Genomic DNA, 27946 nt, shown 5'->3' on the forward strand with positions numbered 1-27946 from the left:
CTCTCTCTCTCTCTCTCTCTCTCTCTCTCTCTCTCTCTCTCTCTCTCTCTCTCTCTCTCTCTCTCTCTCTCTCTCTCTCTCTCTCTCTCTCTCTCTCTCTCTCTCTCTCTCTCTCTTTCTGATTCTCTCTCCCCTTCCTCCTCTCCTTCCGTTGTTCTGCATGTGTTCTGTGAGACGCTGCCTTGTGTCTGCAGAGGCCCTTTCATGGAAGCAGTAGGGTACAGAGAGGCGCGCTAAAAAGCCCTCTAATGTTCTCAAACGCACAACCCAGGGACAAAACACGAATTCCGCACGCCGTCTCCCCTTGTAGTGCGAAGCGCAGACAAGCTCGCGTTTAGCAGGGGCCCTCGTCTCCGACGTGGGGTCCGGTGGGATGTGTTGCTATGTGTTTATCACAGGATGAACTTCTTCTTTTTATGTGGCGCGTTCTTCCCCCCCTCCCCCCTCCTCGCTCTCTCTCTCTCTCTCTCTTCCTCTGTACCATCCTATCCTTGGTAGCTGCTGCTGAAGGTGTGCCCTAGAGTTCAGAGAATGTCAGACACACACACACACACACACAGAAGGAGGAACAGAGAATTAGTGCTTCTCTGCCCTCCTAGCAGCCAGGGTAGTTCTCAACTCCTCAGGAAGGTAGGGGCGTCTGTGCTTGTGTAGTTGTGACACAGTTATGAGGCCTCAGAAGGTCTGTGTGCAGTTAGTGTCAGTGCGCTCCTGTCAGTTCCTGCCCTATATCCTCCATCTGCAACAACTTCATGGTATATTAGGGAATTCACCTACATCATTCTCTGTAAATTAACACTCAAAATACATTGAAAAACTTTTATTTGGTAAATTTGTCAGTTTGAGGAATAGACAAACTGAGTCTGTCATATCTCTGCATTCGCATTTTACAATGATAATATTGTGACACACTGAACGCCATTGTCTTGTAAAGTTAACTGTCCATGCCAAGTGTTTCCCGTGTCTAAGTCAAATACAACAGCACCCTCTGGTGGATGTTTAGCACATTCAGGCAGTAACAAAGATCTTCACTACAAACCCCATCAACATAAACGCTAAATACAGTGTTCTGTGTCTGAATGCAATGTGAGTAGAAAGATAATTTGTAACAATGAAGAGGAAAAGCCAGCCAGCACAACAGAACATGCAATAGAGGTCCAGACTGAGAGGTAAGCAGGCAAGGCTAGGCTAGGCTAACTCGTCCTCCCTGAGAGAACCAGAGACACGGCAGAGGTGAGGTCACCAGTCTCTGTGTCCCGGGCCGACTGCAATAAGGACCTGAGGGTGGAAACAGATCAGAAAAGGAGAATGGTGACTCATCAAACCATCATATTCAATCCCAGAAACCTGTTGGCACTTCACACATCCAGCTGCACCTTGTCTTAGTAAAACAGTCCCTCTGCTAAGGAGAGCTGGTGTTTACTACCCCACTGAATGGAAAGGATTGTCTTCTGCCTGCGTGTTGTAACTGGCCCTCCTAAACACAGGGGCACCCAGGTTTATATCATCAGGTTTAAGCGGTGTGCCAAACGCTTGTTCTTATGCCTGCAGTGGGATATTTTGATGTGACAGAAAAAAACGTGTGTATGTGTGTACATGTGTGTTTCTGTTTGCATCTGTTGGTGAGAGTGTGTATGTGCACGCCTGCGTGTGTGTCACCTAGTACTCGATCCCAAAGTTCTCCTGATATCTGCATGTGGGAACATCGAGTTCGCCGCCCCCCTATCGTTAGAGGTGGTGCGTTAAATGGCGATGACACTCATTCCCTGCTCGCTAACCGGATGAGCAGATCACGGTGATCAAAGGGAAGACAGGACTTAGGAACAGCCGACCTAGAGGAGACACTCGTGACGTGAGGGAACAGCTTATGGCTGCTGTGAAGTTCACGTCGGTACAGCCAAACATGTGTTAGTGTCAGATAATGTCCACATCGAGAGGGGCACTAGGCCGTGTTCCACACGGTGTACGCTCAAGTGACTTGGTCGCCCCTTGGGAGGGAAGAATCGTGTCTCTTTTCTTCCCGGATGACAAACATCTGGGTGAGCAAAGGGAAAACCGGGAGTGCTGGAGGAGCCGTTTCACGATGCAAATCCGCTGAATGGAAGTGACGTGATGTCGTTTGACTTGTGAAGAGGCGGCGGAAGGAGGTTGAGTGTTTTCTGGTGCCGCTGCCGGCTTGTTTACCTGCTTGAACGCAACGCTTGAGAGAGGGAAAGGGAAGCGCGCTGCCTCTCCTGCGCGCCTCTCTTTCTCCCAAACCGTCCTAGCTGGAGCTGTAGCCTGGGGCTAGCCCCTCTGTCTCAACACGTACCTCCCAGCTGAAACTTGGGGGGGTGGGGTGGGAGGAGACGCGGGTGGGGGTGGAGGTGGGTTTGGGTTTCGGGGGGCAAATCCCGAGATCGGGATTGGGGGCATCACAGACACAGGAGATGGAGAGAGGAGGGAGGCGGAGGTAGAAGACAAGAGGAGGTGGAAATGAGGCTGAGAAAGGGTGGGGGGGAGACAATAGAGGTGGGGAGGTGAGGAAGAAGGGGAAGACATGACGAGGGAGGGGGAAAGATGGAGATGAGTGCTGTATGTCTGACAAACAGATAGAAAGATGAGAATTAAGATAGAGATGAAAAGGTTGACTGCGGAGAAAGATTTATTCAAAAGAGTTTCAGTGAGGTGAAGCAGGATAAAGGTTGGCAATGACTACGTGTGTACGTGTGTGTGTGTGTGTGTGTGTGTGTGTGTGTTTGTGTGTGTGTGTGGTCTAGCATTACCTCCCATATTTCACCCATCCTGTTGGTTGGTAATGTCCAACAAGTTCCATCTTTGCAGTTAAGGAGGCAGACAGTCCAACACTGTCTGCTATGTGTCTTTCTGAGGGTTCTGCATCAGTCCTCTCAATGGGCACAAGGCACAACTCTATCTGTTACAATACATGCTTAAATGAATCACAAGGAAACTGAATTGTTCTGGTCAGAATGTATGAAATATAACTGAATGAATTAGGTGTTCTAATTCAATTTTATGACAACGCTTCATTGGCCTCGATCAAGAACACTGTCACAAATAAGACACTGGTCTAAGAAACACTAAACAACCAGTGACAAACTAGATGTTCTGGCCTTTTAAGTATTTGGGATATTTTACATAGACCTGTCCTTTGTAAAAGAGTGGTACCACTTTACTGTATTTAATATACTGCATTCTATATGTGCATATTATGTGCTACAGCAATGAATCAGACATTTTGTACAGTAATATCCATAATTTTTGCTCCATATTTGAGGAGAGGAGTCAAAGTGATTTAAAGTATTTTTCATTTGCACAGTATAACACAGGTAATTCTGGGCAATGAAATTCTTACGACAAGGCAAGGCAACAGCCATGTAGAAGGCATAAAAATTCCAAAAAGCAAATATTAGATAGAATACTGGCCAAAAGTATGAAAATTGCTATTGCAATAAAACAATTAATTGCAATAGCCTAGGCATTTTCTATACACATGATATTGTTTCATCAACACAGACATGTCGTTATATTAGTCAACCCTATCTTCTGGATTTGTCCACACGTTCACATCTGCATTACACCATACCCTCTCTTTCTATACACCTGGGAAATGATGTCTTTGCATGTCTGATCCATCCCTGACTGATTCACTTCCTCTGTCAGCTACTTCTCCATGTCTAGCTGCACACATATAAAGTACATAAAAAAATTATTCCAAAGATGTTCCGTTCTCTACTATAAGATGGAAAAAACACCTGGGTCAGCGGTGGTAGATATGAAAAAATGTACTTGAACACATTTTATTTAAACACAAACTGTCAAATGTATTTAAATTTGAAATATTGAATTCAATAGCTACAGAAAAAAAGAGATTCTAAACCCGACAAAAGCTGGCAAGATAACATGTCAAACTTCCACCGAACAAATCAGCTCATGAAACAAACTGATGTTTCTCATCCTCACGAGGTCTGCTATGAGGTGAAGTGTGTGTGTGTGTGTGTGTGTGTGGTAGGAGGCCTGTAGCTTGCAGGTTTGTTGTGAAGTGTCTAGAAGTCAACACCCCATACCCTTTGTGGTAGAAGGGAAGGAAGTCTAAATGATAGAACCACAACACAGGAAACCCAGACAGCAGGTGTCTTTGTGTCCACTGACTGACTGTCAGGATGCTTGAGTTACTGTAACCACTGCTAAGAGAAGAATTCTACAGTGGACATGTATGCACACAGATATGTCAGAATTTGAAGAAGTTTAATTCCTAGATCCTGAACCTGTTTAGGAGTATGTTTGACATCTTGTAGTGTTTGCTCCCTCTACTGGTACTGCGTGTAATTGCAGAGATTATGACACGATCTCTCAATCATTCATGCAGACAGGTAGGCTGTGTTAAGTTATTGGACTTCCAGGGTGCTTAAGCAAAGTTCGTTTTTTTGCCATCTAAACATATAGATATGTTATGACCACATTTAGGTGTGAACAAATTGAGTTTGTGTATGTAAGTTTTGTTGAAACACAGACATTCTGAGTTTTGAATTTGTGGAACGTTTGCAGTGTTCTGTATTGCATTTGCAGTTTGGGCAGTGGTCATCTACAGGGCTGGGAAATACAGGAGCAGTATAACACCACAGGACCTTCAGGTAGGAACCAGGAGCTCCGTGTGCTCCATCAGAGAGACACAGAGACTAAAGTCTGCGTTGATGTCAGCTATTCACAAGACGGTATAGGATGTGTAGGAACACAAGATGGACAGGACGGTAACAATTCACATTTACATTTAGTAATTTAGCAGACGCTCTTATCCAGAGCGACTTACAGTAAGTACAGGGACATTCTCCCCGAGGCAAGTAGGGTGAAGTGCCTTGCTCAAGGACACAACATCATTTAGCACCGCCGGGAATCGAACCAACAACCTTCTGATTAATAGCCCGACTCCCTAACCGCTCAGCCATCTGACTCCACAATTAATGAACGCAATGTAAAAAGAACTGAGCCCGGTTCATAATATTATGGCCACCATGCTCATCATTATCATCTGAAGGTAAACCATGAGGACACAAATGGACAAATATTCTCCTCTCCACCGGGAGGCAGTGTAGACCACAGAACGGCCTTCACAACAGCACCGTTCAAATTTCACCTAGCAACAGGGGCTGCTGCGTGTTCATCCACACACACACCTACCTCCCACGTGACCACCCTTCTACTTTCATATGCACAAACAATTCATCACAGGAACATACAAACAACGTCCGGGCACAAGCGCCGGCATGAGTGTGAGAGAGTGGGTGGGCACACACATGAATGCCTCTTCATATGTTACACAAACATGCCCGCACACACACACACACACACGGACATTCAAATAAACACACTTGTAAGGAACTAAATCCAAACGATGACATTTGCTCGCGTGAAAACGAGGTTATGGGAGGGAGAGCAGGCGTGTGTGTCGGGATGGCTGTGTCGGTGTGACACCCTGCTCCCTGTCTGCCAGGCAGCCCCAGTGTTGCTGTCAATGCACATAAAGCCACTTTCAATGTGAATGGAGTTGCTTTCAGTTGGCTTTCAGGCCACGGTCAGAGTCAATGCAACAGGCCTCAAAGTAGACTCCCCCCTCCCCCGTCCCCCCCACACACACCCCTCTGAAGTCCCTCCCCCGTCACCTTCACCCAGGCTTCCTTCCCTCCACCACTCGCGGTGCCTTCTCCTTGGTTCCTCCCCCCCTCCGTCTCTCCCTTCCTCCCCCCCCATTCCGTTCACTTCAAACCCACTCCGCCCCTCATCCTTATCCTGTCTCTCCCGCTCTCCCTCTTCCTCTATGCCCCCACCATCTCTCCCCAACCATCACCCCCCCCCCCCCCAAACACACACACACATCCACCACCACCCTCCCTGTCCCAGATAAACACACACAGACTCTGCTTATTTGTCCCCTTTGTGAAAACAAATCTTGAGATTCTGCTGCTGTATGAGAGATCAGAAAAAGCAACCCCCAAATAAATCAATTGGCTCTGCAAGTCTCAAGACTGCCATGCAAATTGGCCCTGAAAGACAGCACTATGTGGACCCTTTCTTTTTATAGCTCCTCTTTAAGAAATAAAAGTCATCTTTGGGAGAGAGGAGAGTGCACAAGGTTGTCTTCCTGAAATCCTCAGATTCACGGGAATCCTGTCCAAGGACAGCAGAGTTGGCTAGACTTCCTTCCCCCACTCTCCTACAGTACACTTCCATCACCCCCACTATAGAAGAGGAACATGTTTTTGGTCAAAAAGGATATACAGTACACTCGCTTAACTGATTGTGTAACCAAATATCGTTTCTGGGTCAGGACACCAGCAGTCTAGCCCCAGCAGAGCTGAACTTTGTTGAGGTAATCAAATTTGTCAGAACCCTGAACCCCCTCCCGGCCATAGGAAACAGACTAATTACTTCTAATCAATTAAGAGGCCCGCAATGCTCAGTCTGTCTGCGTGCTGGAGGGTGACAGGCATGTAAACTATAGAGGCGACCCCCTCTCCACCACACACAGACACACGCACACATCCATGGCTCTGGAATTAGCTCTTTGATCTGGGTACTGTGAATGGCTGTACTGGGCGGGCTTTATATTGGACAAAGCAGGGTGTGGATACAGCTGTGTGGGGTGCAAATACAGTTGTGTAGGGTGTGCACAGGGCTATGTAGGGTTTGTATGTAGCTATGTAGGTGTTTATAGAGCTATGCAAGTAGGGTTGTGCAGGTGTCCACAGGGCTGTTTAGGGTGTAGGGCAATGCAGGGTGTACAGCACTGTGTAGGCTTGTGGAGAGGGTAGGGTAGGCCTATGGGTGGGTAGGTGTATGTAGTGTTGGGTAGTCCCTGGGGTAGGCTCCTGAAGGATGTGATACCGACTAACAATGGGAGTTGAGTTCTATTAGAGGCGTTCAAAGTCCTCATGAATTCAGGCTCTGTTAGGCGCATGTGTGCCGCATGTGTTGGTCGGCGAGGGGCTGCTAAGAAAGCAGTTTGAGGATAGTCGAGGGAGCTGTGGACCGCAACACTGGCACCCTGTACAGCGCGAGTACAAACAGCTTCACTCTGTCCCTTTGAATGTGACAGTGATGCGTTTACCGTCGTGTCGAAGTCAGATGCGTTCATACATCAGGGGCCCAGGATACCTTCAAGATAGCCAGGCTGTTCAGCACATGCAGGCTGGGCTGGGAGTTGAGGATGGGTGGCGAGGCAGCAGTGGGGGTGGAGATGGGGTTGGAGGTGGGAGGAAGGGGGCGGGGGGGGGGGGGGGGGGGTAGATCTGGCAGTTTCTAAAAGGGTCTGTAAGCTCACTTTGTTGGTCGGAATTTGCAGCACCACGGAACAACTTAATAACAATGCGTGAAGCAATGAAAATTACACAGCTCCTGCTCCAAAGGAAAAATTAATTGCTCTCAGGTTGCACTCGGGAAAAATGTGCTCATTCGAACGCAAACGTGCACACGCAGTCAGGGAGCCCGAACACACACATTCACAGCACATGCACACACACACAAACACAGGTGTGTGCGTGTGGAACCTTTGGCTGTTAGCTGAACCCTGCCCAAGGCAGCCTTGTGGAAGCACAACCATGTGTGTTTGTGTGTGTGTGTGTGTGTGTGTGTGTGTGGGTGTGCATGTACCTAAACCTGCAGCTCTCCTGTGCAGTCAAGAGAAGAATAGGGCTTGGGCCACATTCCAGGCCTACCTCCCTGGGCGAGAGACTGCATTCAGCATTCCACCGCCTCCTTGTCAGGCCAGGTGCATTCCTTGCTGTGAGGAGGGGCCACACACACACACACACACAGATATGCACGCACGCACACACAGATAGGCCCACACACACACAGATAGGCACAGACACACCAATGCACACAAACATGCACATACATGCTTAATCCCCCCCCAAAAAAAACTTGCATAGGCATGTACATACATCTCAACCAGTGGCACATACAAATGTCTGCAGTCTCCTGGTAAATGTATTGTGTACACAACACAGATAGTCTGATTCAAAGCCTCAATCGCACATACCCACATTCAAATACCTCGAAACACTGCACACACAGTCATGAGTACGTACACGAGCTGTAACCCACACACATGACTAAAACACACACACACGCGAGAAACAAACTGCCATTGTCTGTGCAGTGTGCTCCTTTAAGGAGTGAATGCAAGCTGCTGTCTCTTTAATTCATGTATGATTCAGTCATTTCTAATGCATGGATTTTTCTGTTTGGAGGATGAGGCTGAGCTATTTAAAGATCAGGGGTTGAATACACGGCGAATGTACAGCCAGCCTCTTTTTGAAGTTCTCACGCTGCTACTGCCAATGAGCTGTGACTCACACATGACAGTGCGGACGGGGGTGGAGAGTGTGTGTGTGTGTGTGTGCACAGCCACATCCGGGTCTTTCTTCGGGGCTCTCGTCGCCGGTCTCGCTCCATCTCTGAGCTCGGTGAGGAGTCACAAGGGAAACATCCGGATGCTTCCTCTCCTCTTTCCTCCTTTCTTCCCGTCTCCGCTCCTCCGTCCCTCTTGTCCTCTCCTCTCCATTCCTCTCCTCTGCGCCGTCTCTGATCCAACCCTGTCCTCGGTGGACAAACACACTGTCGTCTGAAGGGCTTGACGACACTCACCTTCTCTCAAGGGTGAAAGGGACAAGCAGAAGAGGTGAAGGGGGTGGGGGGGGGGAGAGGCGAGGTTGTGAGGGAGGGAGGGAGCTCATTTTAATGCTCCTTTCATGCAAAATCCAGTTGTATCTGCAGGCTTGGTCCAATGTATGAAGCCGCAACGGGGCCCGGAACAAAAGCTCCATTCAGCACAAGCGCACAGCTTCCCCTCCACACTACTCGACCATCACACACAGAGAAAAGGGCTGCTGGTTACATGCTAGTTGACAGGCACGGGACTCCATGCTTGAAAAGCCTTGAATCAGACCCATTCTTCTGTGGCATGGAGGACTATACCTTGGTCTTCACGCTCAGGCGCCACTTCCCCTGGTCCAGCATTCGTCCTCCTCCTCCTCCCCGCCATCCCTCCCTTCTCTTCCTCATCCCTCCCTTCTCTTCCTCATCCCTCCTGCTCTGTCCTCCAGGCTCCTCCGCCTCCTCCACTCCTTCGTGTCTGCCGGGGAAGCTGGCTGATTGCTCCCCACACCCCCCCCCCTCCCACCCACACACACGCGTAACATCCCTCTCCACACACACACACACACACATACACCCCCCCCCCTCCCCCACCCACTACTCGTGCACTTTCCGTACGGCCACTTTTCATCACTGAAGTGGCGCCCCCCCACCCCTCCCCAAGACACACACACACACCTCTCCCACCCGCTCTGTGAATGAATGGATGCTGCCGAGAGAGAGAAAGAGAGTTGGACAGGTCCTCTTTTCTCCCGGGTTCCTCCGAGACGGCCACCCCTTCAGCTGCCACGGGAGTGGTACGGTCCGAGACGGAGCGGACTGCAGAACTTGTGAGAGCACATTGTTTGTAATCTCGCATCGCAGGGGTCACATCCTGACTCGTGTGTCCGCTCCCCGAGCCCCTCGCCTCTCCTCTGTCCTCCCCCCCCTCACCCCCCGCCCCCCCTTCTGTCTTCCTTCCCCCCCGAGCCCCACCCCTCCCCAGCCTGCAGCTTTTAGACAGGCCCTGTTCTTCCTCTTTTGTGTAGGGAAAAGCTCCGACATCTGAAAACAATCAAATAATCTGGGCACAATGCGCCTCTTCATGGAGGGGTGCTGGTGGTTCCCAGATGAGACTGGGAATGGGGGGGGGGATTAAAAGGATGGGGGGCGGAGAAGGATGGAGGAGGAGGATGGATGGGGGGTTCACAACTGAAGTTTTAGAGGGGGGGTCATATTGTCACTGGTTTTAATGGCTGAGCAGGCGTGAGTGGGTGGGGATGCGATGCTTGGGAAACAGGAAGGGGAAAAACATGTGGAGCCCTCTCCTCCGGAGTGAGCCGACGAGTCACGTCTGAGTCAGTGTTGCTGGTCAGTGAGTCCTCCGTCGGTGGAAGGGGAACGGAAACGTCTCCGGGCCACGTCTTGAAAATGAAGCCGTGCCTGTTGAGAAACGAGGAGAGGGGTGTGGGGGAGAGGGGTGTGGGGGGAGAGGGGTCTGGGGGGAGAGGGGTGTGGGGGAGAGGGGTGTGGGGGGAGAGGGGTCTGGAGGAGAGGGGTGTGGGGGGAGAGGGGTCTGGGGGGAGAGGGGTGTGGGGGAGAGGGGTGTGGGGGGAGAGGGGTCTGGAGGAGAGGGGTGTGGGGGAGAGGGGTGTGGGGGGAGAGGGGTCTGGAGGAGAGGGGTGTGGGGGGAGAGGGGTCTGGAGGAGAGGGGTGTGGGGGGAGAGGGGTCTGGAGGAGAGGGGTGTGGGGGGAGAGGGGTGTGGGGGGAGAGGGGTCTGGAGGAGAGGGGTGTGGGGGGAGAGGGGTGTGGGGGGAGAGGGGTCTGGGGGAGCCTGTTACTCTTGAGTAATCACAGCGTTCAGGACCTACTCAATTCACACTGATTTTCTAAGAAACGTGTTCCAATGTATTGGTCATGCGGCCCTCTCACAGCAGTACAGCAACCATGTAAACAATGACACATGTAACGGATATGAGACATAGGAATGCCAGATGACTTGGTGGTCTTGATATTTCAGTGGATTATCAATACGGGTACGTTTATAACAAATGTATCGGTATGTTATACTATAATATACGTACATCCCCTCTCGTCCCTGTGGGCACCCCCCATCCCCTCTCGTCCCTGTGGGCACCCCCCATCCCCTCTCGTCCCTGTGGGCACCCCCCATCCCCTCTCGTCCCTGTGGGCACCCCCCATCCCCTCTCGTCCCTGTGGGCACCCCCCATCCCCTCTCGTCCCTGTGGGCACCCCCCATCCCCTCTCGTCCCTGTGGGCACCCCCCATCCCCTCTCGTCCCTGTGGGCACCCCCCATCCCCTCTCGTCCCTGTGGGCACCCCCCATCCCCTCTCGTCCCTGTGGGCACCCCCCATCCCCTCTCGTCCCTGTGGGCACCCCCCATCCCCTCTCGATCCCTGTGGGCACCCCCCATCCCCTCTCGATCCCTGTGGGCACCCCCCATCCCCTCTCGATCCCTGTGGGCACCCCCCATCCCCTCTCGATCCCTGTGGGCACCCCCCATCCCCTCTCGATCCCTGTGGGCACCCCCCATCCCCTCTCGATCCCTGTGGGCACCCCCCATCCCCTCTCGATCCCTGTGGGCACCCCCCATCCCCTCTCGATCCCTGTGGGCACCCCCCATCCCCTCTCGATCCCTGTGGGCACCCCCCATCCCCTCTCGTCCCTGTGGGCACCCCCCATCCCCTCTCGTCCCTGTGGGCACCCCCCATCCCCTCTCGTCCCTGTGGGCACCCCCCATCCCATCTCGATCCCTGTGGGCACCCCCCATCCCCTCTCGATCCCTGTGGGCACCCCCCATCCCCTCTCGATCCCTGTGGGCACCCCCCATCCCCTCTCGATCCCTGTGGGCACCCCCCATCCCCTCTCGATCCCTGTGGGCACCCCCCATCCCCTCTCGATCCCTGTGGGCACCCCCCATCCCCTCTCGTCCCTGTGGGCACCCCCATCCCCTCTCGTCCCTGTGGGCACCCCCCATCCCCTCTCGATCCCTGTGGGCACCCCCCATCCCCTCTCGATCCCTGTGGGCACCCCCCATCCCCTCTCGATCCCTGTGGGTAAACAATCATCTGCGACTTCCTCTCCAGCGTGTCATTAGTCCCCGTGTCGGTCCTGTGGTGCTCCGTGGCGGCAGGATGATTACAGGGACGAGGAGTCCACCGAAGACGCCCAGATAAACAGCCCCAGGCAGCTACAAAGGCCTGTCCACCTCAGCCTAAACACAGCTAAACACTACCAAACACAGCCCGGCTCCCCCTGCACGCAGATCAGGTTTCAAACAAGCCAGGTCTATGGTGCACATACACACAGGAAAGGGCCGCTAGGAAACTATACAATCATTGCGGCCGAAACTAAATCAAATGTTCTACATTTCAGAATTTTCTTACAACCAGGCTCATTGGATTTTTTTATGGGAGTCCTTCTAAAAGATCCTGACATGCTAGCTCATATTCCGAGACGTGTATAGTCTTAAATGTAGATTACAACATCCAACCTGTTATAAATTAAGTGTTGGACTGCAGCTGAACCCTTTTTTCAGACACTTGCAGCCAACAGTACAGACAGGCCTATCATTCATTCACGTCTTTCAAATGGGATCTAAACCAGCCCGTCCTAGAGAGCACAGTACATGACTCATCTCTACTTATTATGGTCTGTATGGAGGCTCACATAGTTCACATTCTATCTATTAAAACGGCCGAGAACATTGAGAAGAGACGTTTTTCTCAAGGGCTACACATTCATGACCTCTTGTCTGAACCTACATCCTCGTCGTCACAAGACAGGCGCTCTTAGCATCACACTGTGCTAGCCAAGGTAGTTCTCCTACTGCAGGATATACTCCATGCTGTACTGTGAATGAGGATTCTAAAACTATAGAGCACGAGAGCAAAATAGAGTAGAGCAAACAGTCATATATTTTGCCTTTACACAAACACCCAGTCCAACATGCCTGAAGGCCCCAGCCACTTCCTAACCCTCAGGCCACTACACCTTTTTCCGCCCGCCAGCCCGCAATTAGCATGCCTGACAGCCAGTGACTTCCGAGGCCAGGCCACTCTAATCACAGGTATGCATTGTTGTGTTCAGCTGGCAGGATGTTTAAACAGCAACTCTCGCCCTCACCCCACCCCTACCTCGTGCTGAGGGGGGGCTGTGCCCCGCCCCGCCCCGCCTGCTGACTGGATCGTCTGACGGGTTCCACAGCAAACTGGAGAGCGAGGAACCTCTCCTCCTCTCCTCGGGTAGGATGCCAATCGGGTGATAGAACCATGCCGAAGAGGATGTTTTGTTGCCCAGGTATGCAAACAGATAAAACAGGGGCGTGTTATTTCAACAGCACATAAAGGAACATGGTCTGGATGTGGCTGAAGAGCAACTAACCGAGACAGAGGATAAAAAGAGAGATGAAGATCTGCAGATTAGAGCTCTCAGAACCGTAGAACTGTCATCTGTGATCTTTACCAGACGCTCTGGTCTCAAAAAAATCGAGTTCTTGTAGAGCTCCAAGAGGTTCAAAGGGTTCTAATTCGAAGGGTTCTGAGACAGGAAGATCACTCAGACATAGAGCGTCCTGTCTGTAATGGCCTGTACAAAGAGTTGCCTCAACTTCCCTCAACTTGTGACCGGAGCTTGTCTCTCTGTGTCAGTCTGTTTGAAGCTGGAAATCACCTGAGTTTGAGGAAGTCACCTGACTGATCATGTGTCATTGAGGGGATGGAGACTGATTTAAACACTGTAGACTACAATGCGTCTTTGATCTGGTTTGACCTTGAGGTGACTTGGCTTTTCCTCCAGTCTCTGTCTCCCCTCCTTAAATTGTTTTGCTATGATAATGATTTCAAAAGAGCATAAAACCATGTACAACATAATACCTTGATTTGAAGACAAAGCTAACAAGACCGTGATCCTGTAAATTGAGATGCCGACATTCACATTCTTGATTGTATTCCATGTCATTATGAGTTGCACATAAGAATTTCCTAAGGGATTAATAAAGTGAATTGAATTCTAACTATCTAGTAAGGAGGCGAATGTGTATTTGTTTCATTCCTTTGAATTGTGCTTCAGCAGATGGCCATGATTGCTCTTAACAGAGGAAGTCACGGAGGATCGTGTGAGCTAAACATCCTGTTGCCCTTGTCCTTGCTACACTGTGTGAAAAAACACAGGAAATGCACTGGCTGTCTATATGTGTGAGATGAGAAACCGAACTGACTCCATGAACTCTGAATTCTCCAAAGTATAGAGGCATGCAAGGGAGGAGGGAGGGGGAATCTATGATTGGGCATTGTTTTTTTGTTTGTTTGTTTTTTGTTAAACATGGGATATGTTTTTTTGGAGTCTCAAAGTTTTAATCAAGAGGACCTTTTTTTGTTTACTTTCTTTGGAAGCATACAAAATTAGGAAAGGGTGTCCAATCATTAGCTTTTAAGTAAACAATTGTTGTTTAATTGTTGCTGATTTACTTGTTGTTTGGTGACCTACTCAAATAGGCTGTACAAAGTAAGGCATGGAAATGACAAGGAATGTAAAGTGTTGGTAGGCCTATCGGCCAAATCCTATCTATCCTTTGTCTCACTGATGTAGGCCTACTCAGCCCATTCCCATATATGTCAGGATACAAATCCAATGAAAAGCTTTGTCAACATTACAATGTTATAACAGTGCACATGATCAGAGGGCAGTGGATGCACACCAGGTTTTGCTGCAACATAAGGCCGTGGCAAAGGCTATACGGGAGCCAGTGAGATACAAAGAAACTTCTCACACAACATTCTGTCACTATGACAACCAGGCAGAATCATTTAGTCTGATCTATCGCCATTCCACACGACACAGAAATCCAATAGCATTAACGTCTTATATAACCACCCCATTGTTTTGCTCTCCAAGGCATACAACACATTCTCTGAAAGTGAATGGGATTCATGGAGATTATATGGATTTCCTGTGTACAGTATTTGTCAATGGGTTGTTCAGTTCTCCATAACCCACCTTTTAATTTGAAAACAAAAAATGCATAGAATGTCACTGACTGTTATTGGTATGTTATACTATAATATACAGTATAACATGAGGACATACAAAACGATATTGTTTAACTACATTTATTATATTTTTTTATGAAATATGTTCTTTATATCCAATACATCGGCTAAATGTCTGTACTTAGAATGAAAAGGGAGGGGTTGACCATAATGAATGTAAATATCCGCATTATTATTTCTCAATTAATTTTCATTTCAAAAACGGAAAAAAGGATCAAGCATTTTGTCCTCATCAATCTCTGACAGTCTCTTTCCGATTTTACCGCATTTGCATTGCATTGCCTGTGAATTGAAGCCAACGAATAAAAAGCGGACTGGAGTCTACGATGCCTATCCCTTGGCCCCTTCTACATCTACCATCAAGGGGAGTCTGATGTAATTCCACGTGCTGCGCCGTGAATTCGGCTTGTGTGCCCATACAAGTAACTCCCATTTAACAAACAGAGCCATTGTAAGTCCCAGGGATCATTTGAAAGCAAAGACTCGTATTGCTACCAACACAATTATTGACGGTAGCATACACTGACAGCCTACAATGATTCCTCCAGATTCTTTTCTACTTTGCATGCTATCACACAGACGCTTTCCTTTGCTATGTATCAATGCGTGATTGAAAGGAAACTTCTTTTGGGAAGTGCTGGGACTAGGCTACTTTGATTAAACTTTGGAAAGGACCGGCTTTGCATTTACACCATTTAGTCTAGGCATCGTTTTGAATTATAACAAATACAATATAACTCGAAGTAATGTAGGGAAATATGTAACGGTTGACATTATTTGACACATTGCTTTGTGTTTTTGCGACAACGCGGAAGGATTTCTGGAGCAAGGATCGACGCTTCCGCCCAGTTTTCCGATGTTCAGTAGTTATGGGCATTTGGATTCATGAAAGTGAACTGACTCGTTTAGTTCAGTTCATAAAAATGAGTCGGATCTTTGGCTCACAGAATCGCCTCTGCCGCTGTTTAAGCTACGATTAGAGATTTCCATACGTCTAAACAAAAAGGGAAGTTTGATATATATAAAAAAGTGAATAACCTAGGAGATGCTGATAAAATGGTATTATCAGCTTGTAGCCTTGTAGGCCCATATGCAGCAAAGTGTAAACATTGTAGGCTATTTAAAGAAGTTCACATTAAAATGTTTTGTACTTTTGATCAAAATGTCTCATCATGAAGTTCACTGAGAGGCAGTGCAGGCCAACTGTCTTAGGCCCTACTAGGCTACTTAAATGTCCGATGTTTCAATGGTATAAAGATTCAAATGTATGAATTAAACATAACTGATTCAGTGGGCTACACTCAGTTCATTCTTCAGAGTCATTCGCGGACTGCACATCACGATATTCACTGCCTGAGTTGAAAATGGAGTTCGAATAAAGCAGATGTCCAGCAACTTCTCGAGGAGAATCGAGTTTACGTTTTTTCATTTTTATTATTCAGTCACCTAACTGAGATTTATTGGAACCTTTTTCCACCTTTGGAGGCTTTACTTAGATATAGAGAGACACGTTGACGAAGCAACACTGCAGCGCTTTTCAAGTGTTGTCCTGGACCTGAAGTTGGCGAGGGGAATGCGCGATAGCCATGAATAACGGGCCGAATGTTGTGTGTAATTTCTTCATTCTTTAGCATCTGGTCGCATTGGAATTGATGTTGCTGAAGCGGATGAAGAAGATGTACAATTTGTGGTGGTCGGATTTTACTTACAGGGAAGATAAAATGAATCATCGGCTGTCATTCCTCCTCGCAATTTAGTTACCAGCCAGCGATCTACTTGGTTTCCAGAAGGGAGCTTTGCGATGCATGCACCATTATAGACCATTTACTTTTATCCAGTAGCTTATAGTGATATTTTATGTTAAAGAAAATGGTGATATTTGCGGTATATTTCCCCGCTGTCACTGCGTCGTCGATGCTATTGCCAGGATTTGGATTCCCGTGAGAAAAAATGAGCGAAGATTCGACAAATCCTAACAACGAGTGAGTAGGCTATCTTTCTACACATTTAATGCGACGATATTGTCCTTCTTGAATTTATGTGAATGTAGCCTACCATCCACGATGTGCATGGTTTAAAACGTGCTCCTCTTTAACAAGGACCGTCCCTTAATGTGTTTTATGTCCAGCCTGTATTTTGATCTATTCCTCAAAAGTAACAGTAGACTATAGGCATTTATCTTTTTTGTTTATAATCATTGTATGGTTTGAAGCCTTATGTTAAACAAAATTAAGAGAAAAAATACATCTCGTGTGTTAAAAGGTCTGTCAATGACACCGATCATCTGAATATAGCTATAGCAATAGCATCCTATGATGGAAATGCATTGTAGTCGGATGGCAGATTAAATACTGAAAACATAGACTGTCATCAATGTCTAACTTTAACCTATTTGAAATAGGTAGGCTAAGGAAATTTAGATTAGCCTATATAAAAAAATCGATAATGTTTTAATATAGCCTACCCAAGCCTAGGACAAACAATGCTTTATGTGTTTCATATCGAACCCAATGATATAGTGTCACCTCTATACAGTTCATGTAAGTCTGTATTAGAATTGTGCTCTTAAAACAGTTCCGAGCCTTAACAGTACCCTAATAGATTACGTTTGTCTGTGCGTGTAGATTTGCATTAAGGTTTGAAAATATGTGCAGTATAGCCTAGCCTAGCCTATATGCCTATATATATATATATATATATACACCTAATCAATGTTGTATTAAATTGTAACGTTTCAAGTAAATGAAAATGTGTATTATAGCTGGCTGCTGCAATGACAGACAGAGAGCTGAAGACGCCATATTTTTTCTCAATCACACTAATTTGCATATCACAATCTCCATTCATAAAAAATGTTAAAAAGGACGCGTTGCGGTGCAAATTTGTGGAAACGAGGACCGAATAGCTATACCTATGTTGCTGTTATATAGAATTGTCGCTGCTCTAACATTTTCCGCCTTTTTTCATGGTAAATCCGTATTGTTTTAATGGGCTGATCCCTTGCGTGCGCTTGTTGACAGTCAGTGAGAAATATCTGCTCGGGAGGTGCTGCGGTCACGTGATTCCTTCCATTCATAAAGTACCTGGCTGCCCATTCACAGTAAGCTGTACAGTACACTGTCACAGTACTGGCGAACATAACAATAATCGAAGATAAGCATACAATATGCATCTGTCAGGCTTTCATTTAAAATGAATTTATCATTCTGTTTAAATGCAATTTTTTATATTCCATAATACCAATAGGGTATATTGCCCATTTCACGGAGTGCTCATCCGCTCAACGTCTTTTGCGTCTGATATAGACGCCGATGTTCTCTCATTCCATTTGCCTGCCGCGCACATCACATTGATTGATTTAATGCAGGGACGCTTTGTCCTTGAACGAGGCGTCTATCATCTCATGTTCAATATCTTACGTAAGCCAGAATAACTATGATGTTGGTAGTTGTTTTGCCCGGTGACAGCAGAACATAAGGCGGCCATCATATGATCTGTCCTACTACGTATCTCATGGTAACTGCATGATTCATAGACGTTTAAGATGGTGGGAACGGTGATAGCCTGAGAGGCATAGTTTCCGTTTGCAGGCTGCTCGTGGCTGTTCAAATGAGCCGTTTTTACCTCTATACGGTGTGCAGTTCTCCCCTGCTCTGACGACAAAGCCACACACACTGAAGGGAGATGCGTTGATTGTGCTTGAAGATGCCATCTTAATTCACTGAGGCTAACATGAATCCCTTATGCAGTAGGTTTAGTGGAGGATGCATCACAGTGTAGCCTACAGGCCTCTCATAGTCATAATACTATTGTAAGGCTACTCATTTGATTTGAGGTGCTCTTATGGAATTTTCCTGCGGATACAATTGATCATTCTAGTCACTAAATGTGTTTCTGTGCCTGCATTGTGGCCTACAATAGCCTACATGTAACTCTAGGCTTGGTATGGTTTGTACAGTGCAATGCGTGCACAGAAGGACTCAAGAGACATTTATATTTATCACCATATTGCACCCAGAAGAGGAAGTAGTTGTACTTATTCAATAATGTTTGTGTGTAGATATAGGTGTTTATGATCGTGTGGTGTAAAGTAGGGTTCTTCATGCAAGTATCATGACAAAGGAGAGGAGCAGGATGACTAGTGTCTGTGAAGCCCCTGGCCTGTGGGAGAGTCAGGGGCACGGACACTCACCGACCTCTCAACATCACGCCCAGTGAGTTTCCCTACCTCCGACGGGCCTAACTGCCCAGAGTCACTTAACTTGCGTTTGTTTAACTCTTTGTGGACGGTGCTTCTCCTCCTCGTCCTGTGACTCCCATCGATCTGAGCTCATGGTGGGAGATTGTGTCTCTCTCCGGCTTCCTCGTTGGCAGGTCAGGTGATCCTCCTCCTGCTCCTATCAGCCTGATTGATTTGACAGCGCAGCGTTTCGGGTATGCCGATGCTGCCGTTCTGATCTTATCACCTGAGTGCTGTCTTGCTCTCTCCTCCACTCCTCTGTTGAGTTTCCCCAAACACATTCCACACCCCTAACAGCCCCCCCGCCCCCCCTACCCCCCACCCTGCCCTAGGACTACAGAGAGACAGACGGACAGCTGCTTCAGCTGTTCCTCTATGGTTCACGGTATTCGGGGGTGGGGGGGGGGGGTGGTGGTGATGGGTACCTAAGGTTATTGCCTAGATACAGCCTGATGTTAAGCTAGCAGCACTGGCTTTAGGTGTCTCGTAAATGCAGAGGTCCATGAGTAGGTTTAGCTTTGGATCTTGTGTCATAGTAGGATAAGCAACGAGCGTTGATGGGACCCATCGCCTACGTCAGCAACTCACAGGCATGGTCGCACCCATGGGCTTGATCATTCTCTGGTTTTGCAAAACAGTCCCTGGTTTTGCTTCTGTAATCTTTTTGGGAAGTAAGCCTTCTGACCACCTTTGGTTGTTCCGACCGTGTTGGAATTTTTGTTAACTTTCTCAAACAAGATGTGGAAGCAGGAAGTGGACACCTTGCATAACAACCTAACCTGATGTTCGATTCTGGACCGTACTGCTCCTCTGTTACTACACATGTGTGACATATGAACTACAATACACTTTAGCTGTGATCTGAATGTGTAAGTGTCTTTTGTTCACCAGTCTCTCTTACTTTCTTTCTTTCTCTCTTTCTTTCTTTCTTTTTTTCTCTCTCTCTCTCTCTCTCTCTCTCTCTCTCTCTCTCTCTCTCTCTCTCTCTCTCTCTCTCTCTCTCTCTTTCTTTCTTTCTTTCTTTCTTTCTTTCTCTCTTTCTATCTATCTATCTCGCTCACTCGCTCTCTCTCTCTCTGAGAGGGAGTACTGAGATAATTTGCCTCCTCTTTTTACAGATTCTTAGAATATGATAATTAGATATGGGGGATGATTGGCTGCATAATCTTTAAAATTACCTTGTGTACAAGCTATTTATGGTCCTGTGTGTTTGTTCCATCAGGGGCTGCTGGATTGTTTGCATGATTAATGACAATAATCCTTAGTAATAAAGCAGGAGACTGATGTTTTGTCACCGTACAGCTGAACGGTGAACAGGCACTACTGTACTGTACGGTGAAAAGACTGCACTGTACAAATGTGGTCAGCAGCTTATCCTCTTCCCATGACTGAAGCCGTCGGGGCCAAAATTCTGTATGTATACGAGCCACTTCCATTTTATATTTTTCGTTTCCTCTTTTGAGTATTTTAGGAGCAGACACAAACTGGCGTAAATGTCACCAGTGTATTTCGGTTCTTTAGCCTGTTCTGTGATGTGTCCCGTGTGACTTGTCTGCAGGCTTCACCTCTATCGTCAGATGGGGTAGTTGGTTCATCCTCAGGGAACATGTTTGGGAACATGAAGGCTGGGATAGGAAAATGAATGGTGGGCTAGGCTAAGAACAGGAATGCTGGACTAGGCTAGGAAGAAGAAAAGCTGGGGTAACTAGGAACATGAAAGCTGGGCTAGGGTAAGGAGATTAAAGCCAGGCTAGGGTAAGAAGATTAAAGCCGGGCTAGGGTAAGAAGATTTAAGCCGGGCTAGGGTAAGAAGATTAAAGCCGGGCTAGGGTAAGAAGATTTAAGCCGGGCTAGGGTAAGAAGATTAAAGCCGGGCTAGGGTAAGGACATGAAAGCTGGGCCTTGTTGGAAGCAGCTGGGAGAAGAGGGTTCTTTCCTGCTAGGCCGCAGACATAAAAGGCCACAGATGTAAATACTAAACCTTGTGTCTTTGATTGAGTTTCCAAACTCTTTGAAAACAGGAAGGGGTTGGTTGGTGTGTGTGTGTGTGTGTGAGAGAGAGAGAGAGAGAGAGAGAGAGAGAGAGAGAGAGAGAGAGAGAGAGAGAGAGAGAGAGAGAGAGAGAGAGAGAGAGAGAGAGAGAGAGAAAGAGGGTGCTTGTTATGTGTGTTTGTGACTGTAAAAGATAAGTAGGTATATGGGAGGATTTAAGAGAACACACAACATTACACAATGTCTTTCAGGAGCCATAGCTTTTCCCTCCGTCATCTTCAGAATCATCAGGATCGTTTTGAAACAATTGATAGTCAACGAAGATGAACTGCAAATTCTAAGATGCCTACAGACAGAACATAATCCACATACCAGCCCTGCCCTGTAGGATGTCCTGTATGGCTCGGGCCAATCTGAATTCTGTCTGTACAGCAGGTACATTTGGTCTTTAGTCTTTTAGAGGGAGATGGAGATACAATATAACGTGTATCCTTTGATAACGGTTGCTTAGCCAGCGCGGAAAGTAACCAGACGTTTCAGCCACCAAAGAGAATGAGTCACCGCCTGAGAAAAGCAGCTTTTTCTAGTTCTCCTTTTTTTCTCCCCCCCCCCATCCCGTCTCTTCGTTTCCAAGCGGCTCCTTTCCTCTCCACGGCTAATCTATAGAATCCGATTGGGATAAGCTGATTGGGTTTATTTAGCCCCCAATGATTTTTTAAAGATCATTTTATTAATATTTTCCTTTTGAGAAAGTCCTAAACCTGAAGGGGCTCCAGTTGAGCCTGACGGCCTCCCTCTTGTCAGGGTACAAGCTAGCGAGGGAGAGGGGGTGTGGGGGGTGAGGGGGAGGGGGTGGGGGGGGCTGAGGGGGGAGACCTTTCTCCCCTTTTCTGATGCTAATGAAAAGAGGAATGGTTTTCCAGCCTTTAGCTTGCAGAGTGTGTCTCCTGCAGCATGCTCCACTGCCTGGACATTGTGAGAACACAAAACTGCAGGCCCGGGATCCAATAACGTGAAATTTCAGCAGAGAAGCGGCCATTGTGTGGAGAGAGGCAGCCAGGGAGGACGGAGGGGAGGGGGCGGGAGGGAGGGAGGGTGACTTGGCGAGCTCCCAGGGCTCAGGCCACATCCTCCCTCTCCTCTCCTCTCTCGCCCCTCCACTCCTCCTCCTCCTTATCCCCCCACCCCCGCCCTCCTTTCTTTTGCCCCCTCCTCTGCCCTCCTCTCCAGGGCTGGGAAGCCCAGGGCCGAGGCAGGGAGGCAGAGGCAGAGCATGATGGCATGCTGGAGCCCTGTGGGCCGGAGACTTAGACAAACGGCCACTTTGTCAGCTCAGGAAATGGTTGTCCCAGGATCCCCCTTCTCCACCACACACTGGAGCAGCCTGCCTGCCTGCCCCCCGGCCCCCGGCCTTGGGCCCAGGCCTGCCTGCCTGCTAGCCTGCCTGGCCAGCACGTGCTTTCTCAAGAACAGGCCCAGAGCCCTTTCTGTGTGTGTGTGTGTGTGTGTGTGTGTGTTTGTCAGATGTGAATGTTATATCTCCTAACCACTCATGCAAGAACGTCACAGTCGAAAACGTTTGGTTTCTGACATGATTACATTTCAACGTATGCATTATTCACATACATAATATATTCTTATTTAATTAAATGCAAGACATTCTTATGTTGTCCATTGACATTTAGGCCTACATTGGATTATCAAGTGTTATTGCAAGGCTAGATTCCAATCTTTACTCACAAACAGCAGCGTCAATCCTAAACAGATAGGCTGTATTACTGGAGAGACATGTCCTAGTTTGGTGATGAACTTGAGGGTTTTAAGTCCGGATGAGAGCTGTCAACTGCAACCCCTCCCGCCCCCGCACCCCTCCCTCACTCGCTCTCTCACTCACTCTGTCTGTTTTCTTCTCCTTTTCGGTCGGAAATGAAGTCAGTCATCCAGCAGAATAACTTGGAATAATTTGGAATGGGGGGGAGGTTCTCCCTGCCCCCCCCCCCCCCCTCTGTGTGGCCAGGCCAGCTGATCTGCTTCCTCTCTCTCATTGTGTCCACTGGACTGTGTACTCCCAGTAAGGGGCACCCACACCAACCTTTGTCTCTCCCAACCATCCCTCTCCGGACAGAGGGTGGATGGTGTGTGTGTGCGTGTGTAGGGGGCAGACTAACTCTTTTCAGCAGGTTTTAAGAGCGTTTTTTTTCCCGAAAGAAGCAGAACCTGTGAAGGTGAAAACGTGTAGGAGAGAAGCAGGTGGAATTGAAGTATCTTCAGTCCCTGAGGGTTTATGGAGGTCATTGTCCTGTTGTTGTGTTTGAAAGGGTTTTTCTTGGAGGCTTGTGTTGGCAGGTTGTGAGTGGTGATCCTCCACTACAATACTCCTGGTTCTGCTTACTCTTTCACAATGCGCAATGTTTCCTACTAAGTAATAGAACAGCATCGGGAACATCATTAGCACACACACACACACGTTCTGTCCCTGTGAGCTATGGTGTTGTGTTATGGCTGGTAGACTGGGCCTGTTGTGTTGCACTTCCCCTGTGTGTCGAGGCGGAGGGGTCAGGTCCTGGTCATTGTGCCCTAGTCACGGCTGAGCGACACCACCGGCTGCCTTCTGTTATTGTCCCCCCCCCCCAGTCCCACCCCAAACCCCCGCCATGACTGACAGACCCCCCCACCCCGCCCCCAAGTTCCTTTATTGGGGGCCGTAGAGGGTACAAGATACAACAGGGGAGATATTACCTCCCCTTTACAGTCCCTTTACTGCCTTCACCATGCCCCAAACTGTCAAATGAACCGGCGTCTGTGTGGAGAAGAAGTCCAGCTTCTTGTTCTGTGGCGTTGTTGAGGCGGGCGCAGCAGGAAGGGGTTGCTGGGTTGCTGGGAGGAAGTCAGACGTTGTTGTGGTGGTTGTACTGCAGGACCAGCTGGCCTTGTCTGGGGGACAGGATATCAGAAAGAGAGGGAGAATGAGAGAGATATATCCTCTCCTGTAGAGTTGCCAAAGACACAGGCCTCATAAATGTCTTAAATCTAACGTGCCTGTCCTAGCCTGCCTCTAAACTGGCTGTTTTAGCCTTCTTCTAGCCTGTCTGTCTTACCCTGCCTCGGTTACCCTTTCTCTCCCAGAACTGGTGGCTCTCTCACAATGTCCCAATGTTAGCTCCTGCATCTAAGTGTAACAACTTTAGTCGTGCTGCCCGTCAATTCCCTTCATCCCAATCTCACACTAGTACTCAAACTCGGGGCCTGCTAACCAGCGAATCCAACGAAAAACAAGCTTTTCCCTGGCGCGGGTGTACTGTATACTTGAGGAGTGAGTTTAATCAATTTACATCTGCTACATAAGCAAAGGTTTGCATGATGCCACCACGCAGGAACTAAGGCTAACAGGGATTAGCATAGCCAGGAGCCTCTGGAGTTGTTGTGATGAGGAGGTAGCTGGTCTAGCTTAGCCTAGTGTAGTGTAGCCTGGCCCAGGCCTCCCTCCCATCCCGCAGGGCCGGAGGTGGCTGCCTGGGTTTCAGAGCTGCTTGCTGGGTGATTTATTCAGGAGTTATTAACCGAGGTCATCAATCCTGAAGGAAACATTGGTCAACTATTGCCAGGACGCCGTTTTTTTCTATGTGGCCTGGATGTGAATACAAATAAGTTTAATGCTCGATGGCTCAGATGGGATTAATTGATAACTAATAAGCAGAGCATTAGGGTTAGCCAAGGGCGTGAGGGCTAGGAGAGCAAAGTGCAGGTTTGGAGGTGAGGACGGAAACGAGCACTCTGTGGAAGCTGCAGAGGAAGAGAAGGAGGCCGGTGATTCTGAACTGGCTAATGTCAGGCTCACGTACGGATACTGTTTTATTTACCTAATTATTAATTTTATACGTCTGTTGAAACCTGCTGTCAAGTCAGTGTTTTGGGGTGTGGGGGGGTGTGGTCAGGTGACATCATGGGCTTAAAACTTTGACCTGGCCAGAGTGCGTTGTGTCACGTACAAGACGTCTCCCTCCCTCCCGCCCTCCCTCCCTCCCTGTCTTCCGCCTGTCTTTAATGTGTAACCTGGAGGAGCAGTAAAGTGCTGCTCTCAGCACACTTTGACCTTTGGGACTTCCGGTGGCTCAGTGGAATGTTATTATCTAATCAGGAAATGGCAGACTGCTGGATGGAAGGGTCAGGGAGGGCGGGAGGTGGGGGGGGGGTGGGGGGGGCGGAGATACAGGCTGAAGGAGAGTCGTATAAAGAAGAGTGGTGGGGGAGAAGGATATAGAGAATAGGTACAGTCTGGACCTACCTACCGGTATGCCTGTTCTGGGTGGAAGGTGAGGCCTGGTCCAGACAGCCTGGGCCTGGGTTTGACCCCCTGGCCCTCACCCTCCTCTCCTGTCATGGCTACACAGGGCTGAACACACGCACATCCACTGTTTATGTTGTCAGGCTATATTTGGTTGTGAACATTTGGCCCCCACCACAAGCATATCTCACTACTGGAGGCAATACACACGTGAAAGCAGTCAAAACAGGTCACAAAGCGTCACTTATGACTCCAGTGATTGTTAGACATGTTTTAAAACATTGCATGTTATGGTCTCCTAATTGCGCTTTTCCACTGCATGGTGCCGGCTAAAACTCGCCTGGCTTTTGGTACCAGGTGCTTCGTTTTTCCACAGCTGAATGAGTACCCCCTCAATGTGACTGGTTGTCATAGCAACACCACATGAAGCTGCCATGACGTCATCATCAACGCGACACACACCACTCTCGCTGGATCCTTTTGTTGGCAACCAAACAGAGGACATCTCCCCATAGGCGTGGTTCCCAGTTGCTAACGACTCTACTCTTCTTCCTCTCCTCCTCCTCTCCTCAGTAACAGTTATGCGCGTGTGAGAGCAGTGGTCATGACTCGGGACGACTCGGGGTGGCTCCCCCTGGGGGGCGGAGGCCTCAGCTGCGTGACCGTCTACAAGGTGAGCCGGGGGGGCGAGGACAGCAGCAGCACGGGCAGCCACAGCCCCAGCCACAGCCCCAGCCACAGCCCCAGCCTCAGCCTCAGCCCCAGCCTCAGCCCCAGCCTCAGCCCCAGCAACACCGACTTCCTAATCAAGGGGGAGCGCCTCAAAGATAAATCGGTAAGAACCCCCTGCTCTTGTCTCCTTAACCCTCCACAGTCGATCGGGACAGCACGCACGCGTACGCACGCGCGTCGTACGCACGTACGCCCATATTATATATACACACACGTAGTCACGCGCGCACTCCTTTGACACGTGACACTCGATTGAGAGGAACCAAGCTGTGGGTTGACATCTTCGTCAGAGCCCCTCGTTCGCACACACACACAAGAAGTGGTTGCTTGGCTTGGCTCCACAACGCAGGTGTCTGAAAATAGGAGCTGGATGAGAGGAGCAGCGTGACGCTGCTGTGATTCATAGTGACATCACCAGAGAGGGAGGGCCGGAGAGGAGGAGAGGATCGGAGAGGGCAGACTGCTCAGAATGGAGGGTAAAGCATGTGAATAACACACACACACTCATACACACAGAGCCTGGGACGTGGGGTCCGTTAGTGGCGATGAAACCCGTACCACGTCCTTTTTCTGTTCTAGCAATCTGTCTGATAGTGAGCCCCCCCCACACACACACACACCCGTCCTTGACAGGGACGCTCCGTGTGAAACGAGCTCGTTTTGGCCTCTGTATCCAACTCCACAGACAGAGCCCGTCTCTACGACGACCGGGCCACCATGAGCTGTCGCCGTCGCACCGATGACGTTACGCACCCCAAGTGGCTCTTAAAAAAATGGGAGGTTTAAAACTGCCGTCTTACTAGAGAGGCAACCCCTCCGTGTGTGTGTAAGACAGTGGGTGAGGGCGCGTACGGTGTGGGAGAGACAGTGAATCTTTAAGTGTGATTGAGGGTGCAGTAGTAGTCGTGGTAATAGGCCGGGATGTAGCTAAACGGCCCACCAGATCCTACCCCCGGGCACCACAACAAACAGTCAGCCATATGTAGGCCTTTTGGGATGCCACCCAGTGCCAGGGTGTTGGCACCACAGTGCCACCAACAGACTTGAGAGTGAGAGGAAGAGACGAAAAAAAGAGCACGAGAGAGACTGAACGAAGTGACAAAGGAGAGGGGGGGAACGGGGGGGGGGATCACACGGCGAGAGAGACGCTGCGATCGGAAGACGAGTGAAAAGACTGGAATTGTGTATTCTTAGGATGTCTTGAGAGTAGGAACGAGTGCAGGGGAGGGAGAGGAGAGAGAGACAGAAGGAGAGAGGTGAGGGGGGGATCTGCCTATAAGCGCAGTGATGCGGCACGGAGTGTACTGGTGCCGATGAGTCAGCTGGCCCTTCATATAGCCACCAGTACTCTCTCTCTCTCTCTCTCTCTCTCTCTCTCTCTCTCTCTCTCTCTCTCTCTTCTGTGTCTTTAACATATATCATACTATGGCCTGTATCTCTCTCGCTGTCTTCACACTGCTGTCTCCCTACTTGATTTGACTTGTCATCTATAAGTGTCTTATTTTGTGGGTAGCTCTGAATTAACAGCCGGCCTTGACGATTTGATCAGTTTGTAACCCATAAAGATGTAAAGATTAAAAATGATTATTGCAAGGGGGACTTTGCTCCGGTTACAATGGGTGTCGGAAGTCGTTAGAAATACATAACACTGGAGTTTGATAGGCTACATGGCACATCCATCAGCCCGGTTACCTGTTGCTCTTTCAAGGGGTGTAATGCATGTGTCTGTACGTGTGTGTGTGTGTGTGTGTGTGTGCCTGCTTCTCTTCCAACCACAGAAACAGGCATTTGGTCTTAATATCTCCCCTCCAGAGTGCACCTCTTCTATCTGTTCAGTCTCTATCTCTCTGTCTCTTTCATCTTCTCTCTTTCCCTCCCCATCTCTTATTATCTCTTTACTAATCCTCTCTCGCTTCACCTCCACCCCCTTCTCTCTTTATGTCTGTCTGTATCTCGCCCCCCCCCCCGCCCCGTCCTCCTCCCAGCTACT

General features: G+C 48.8%; 1 protein-coding gene across 1 annotated transcript in view; it reads left to right on the plus strand.

The window, feature by feature from the left end:
* Window positions 1-16027: 16027 nt before the first annotated feature.
* The window catches only part of spred1 (sprouty related EVH1 domain containing 1), a 24347-nt gene continuing 12428 nt past the window's right edge, over window positions 16028-27946 (plus strand). Inside the window, exons 1-2 of the mRNA XM_062469540.1 lie at window positions 16028-16689; window positions 25798-26059. Of these exons, the coding sequence (XP_062325524.1) occupies window positions 16658-16689; window positions 25798-26059 (294 nt within the window). The 5' untranslated portion in view covers window positions 16028-16657. The remainder of the gene's footprint in view (window positions 16690-25797; window positions 26060-27946) is intronic.

The sequence above is a fragment of the Osmerus eperlanus genome, chromosome 9 (assembly GCF_963692335.1).
Source record: "Osmerus eperlanus chromosome 9, fOsmEpe2.1, whole genome shotgun sequence".
Classification (NCBI taxonomy): Eukaryota; Metazoa; Chordata; class Actinopteri; order Osmeriformes; family Osmeridae; genus Osmerus; species Osmerus eperlanus.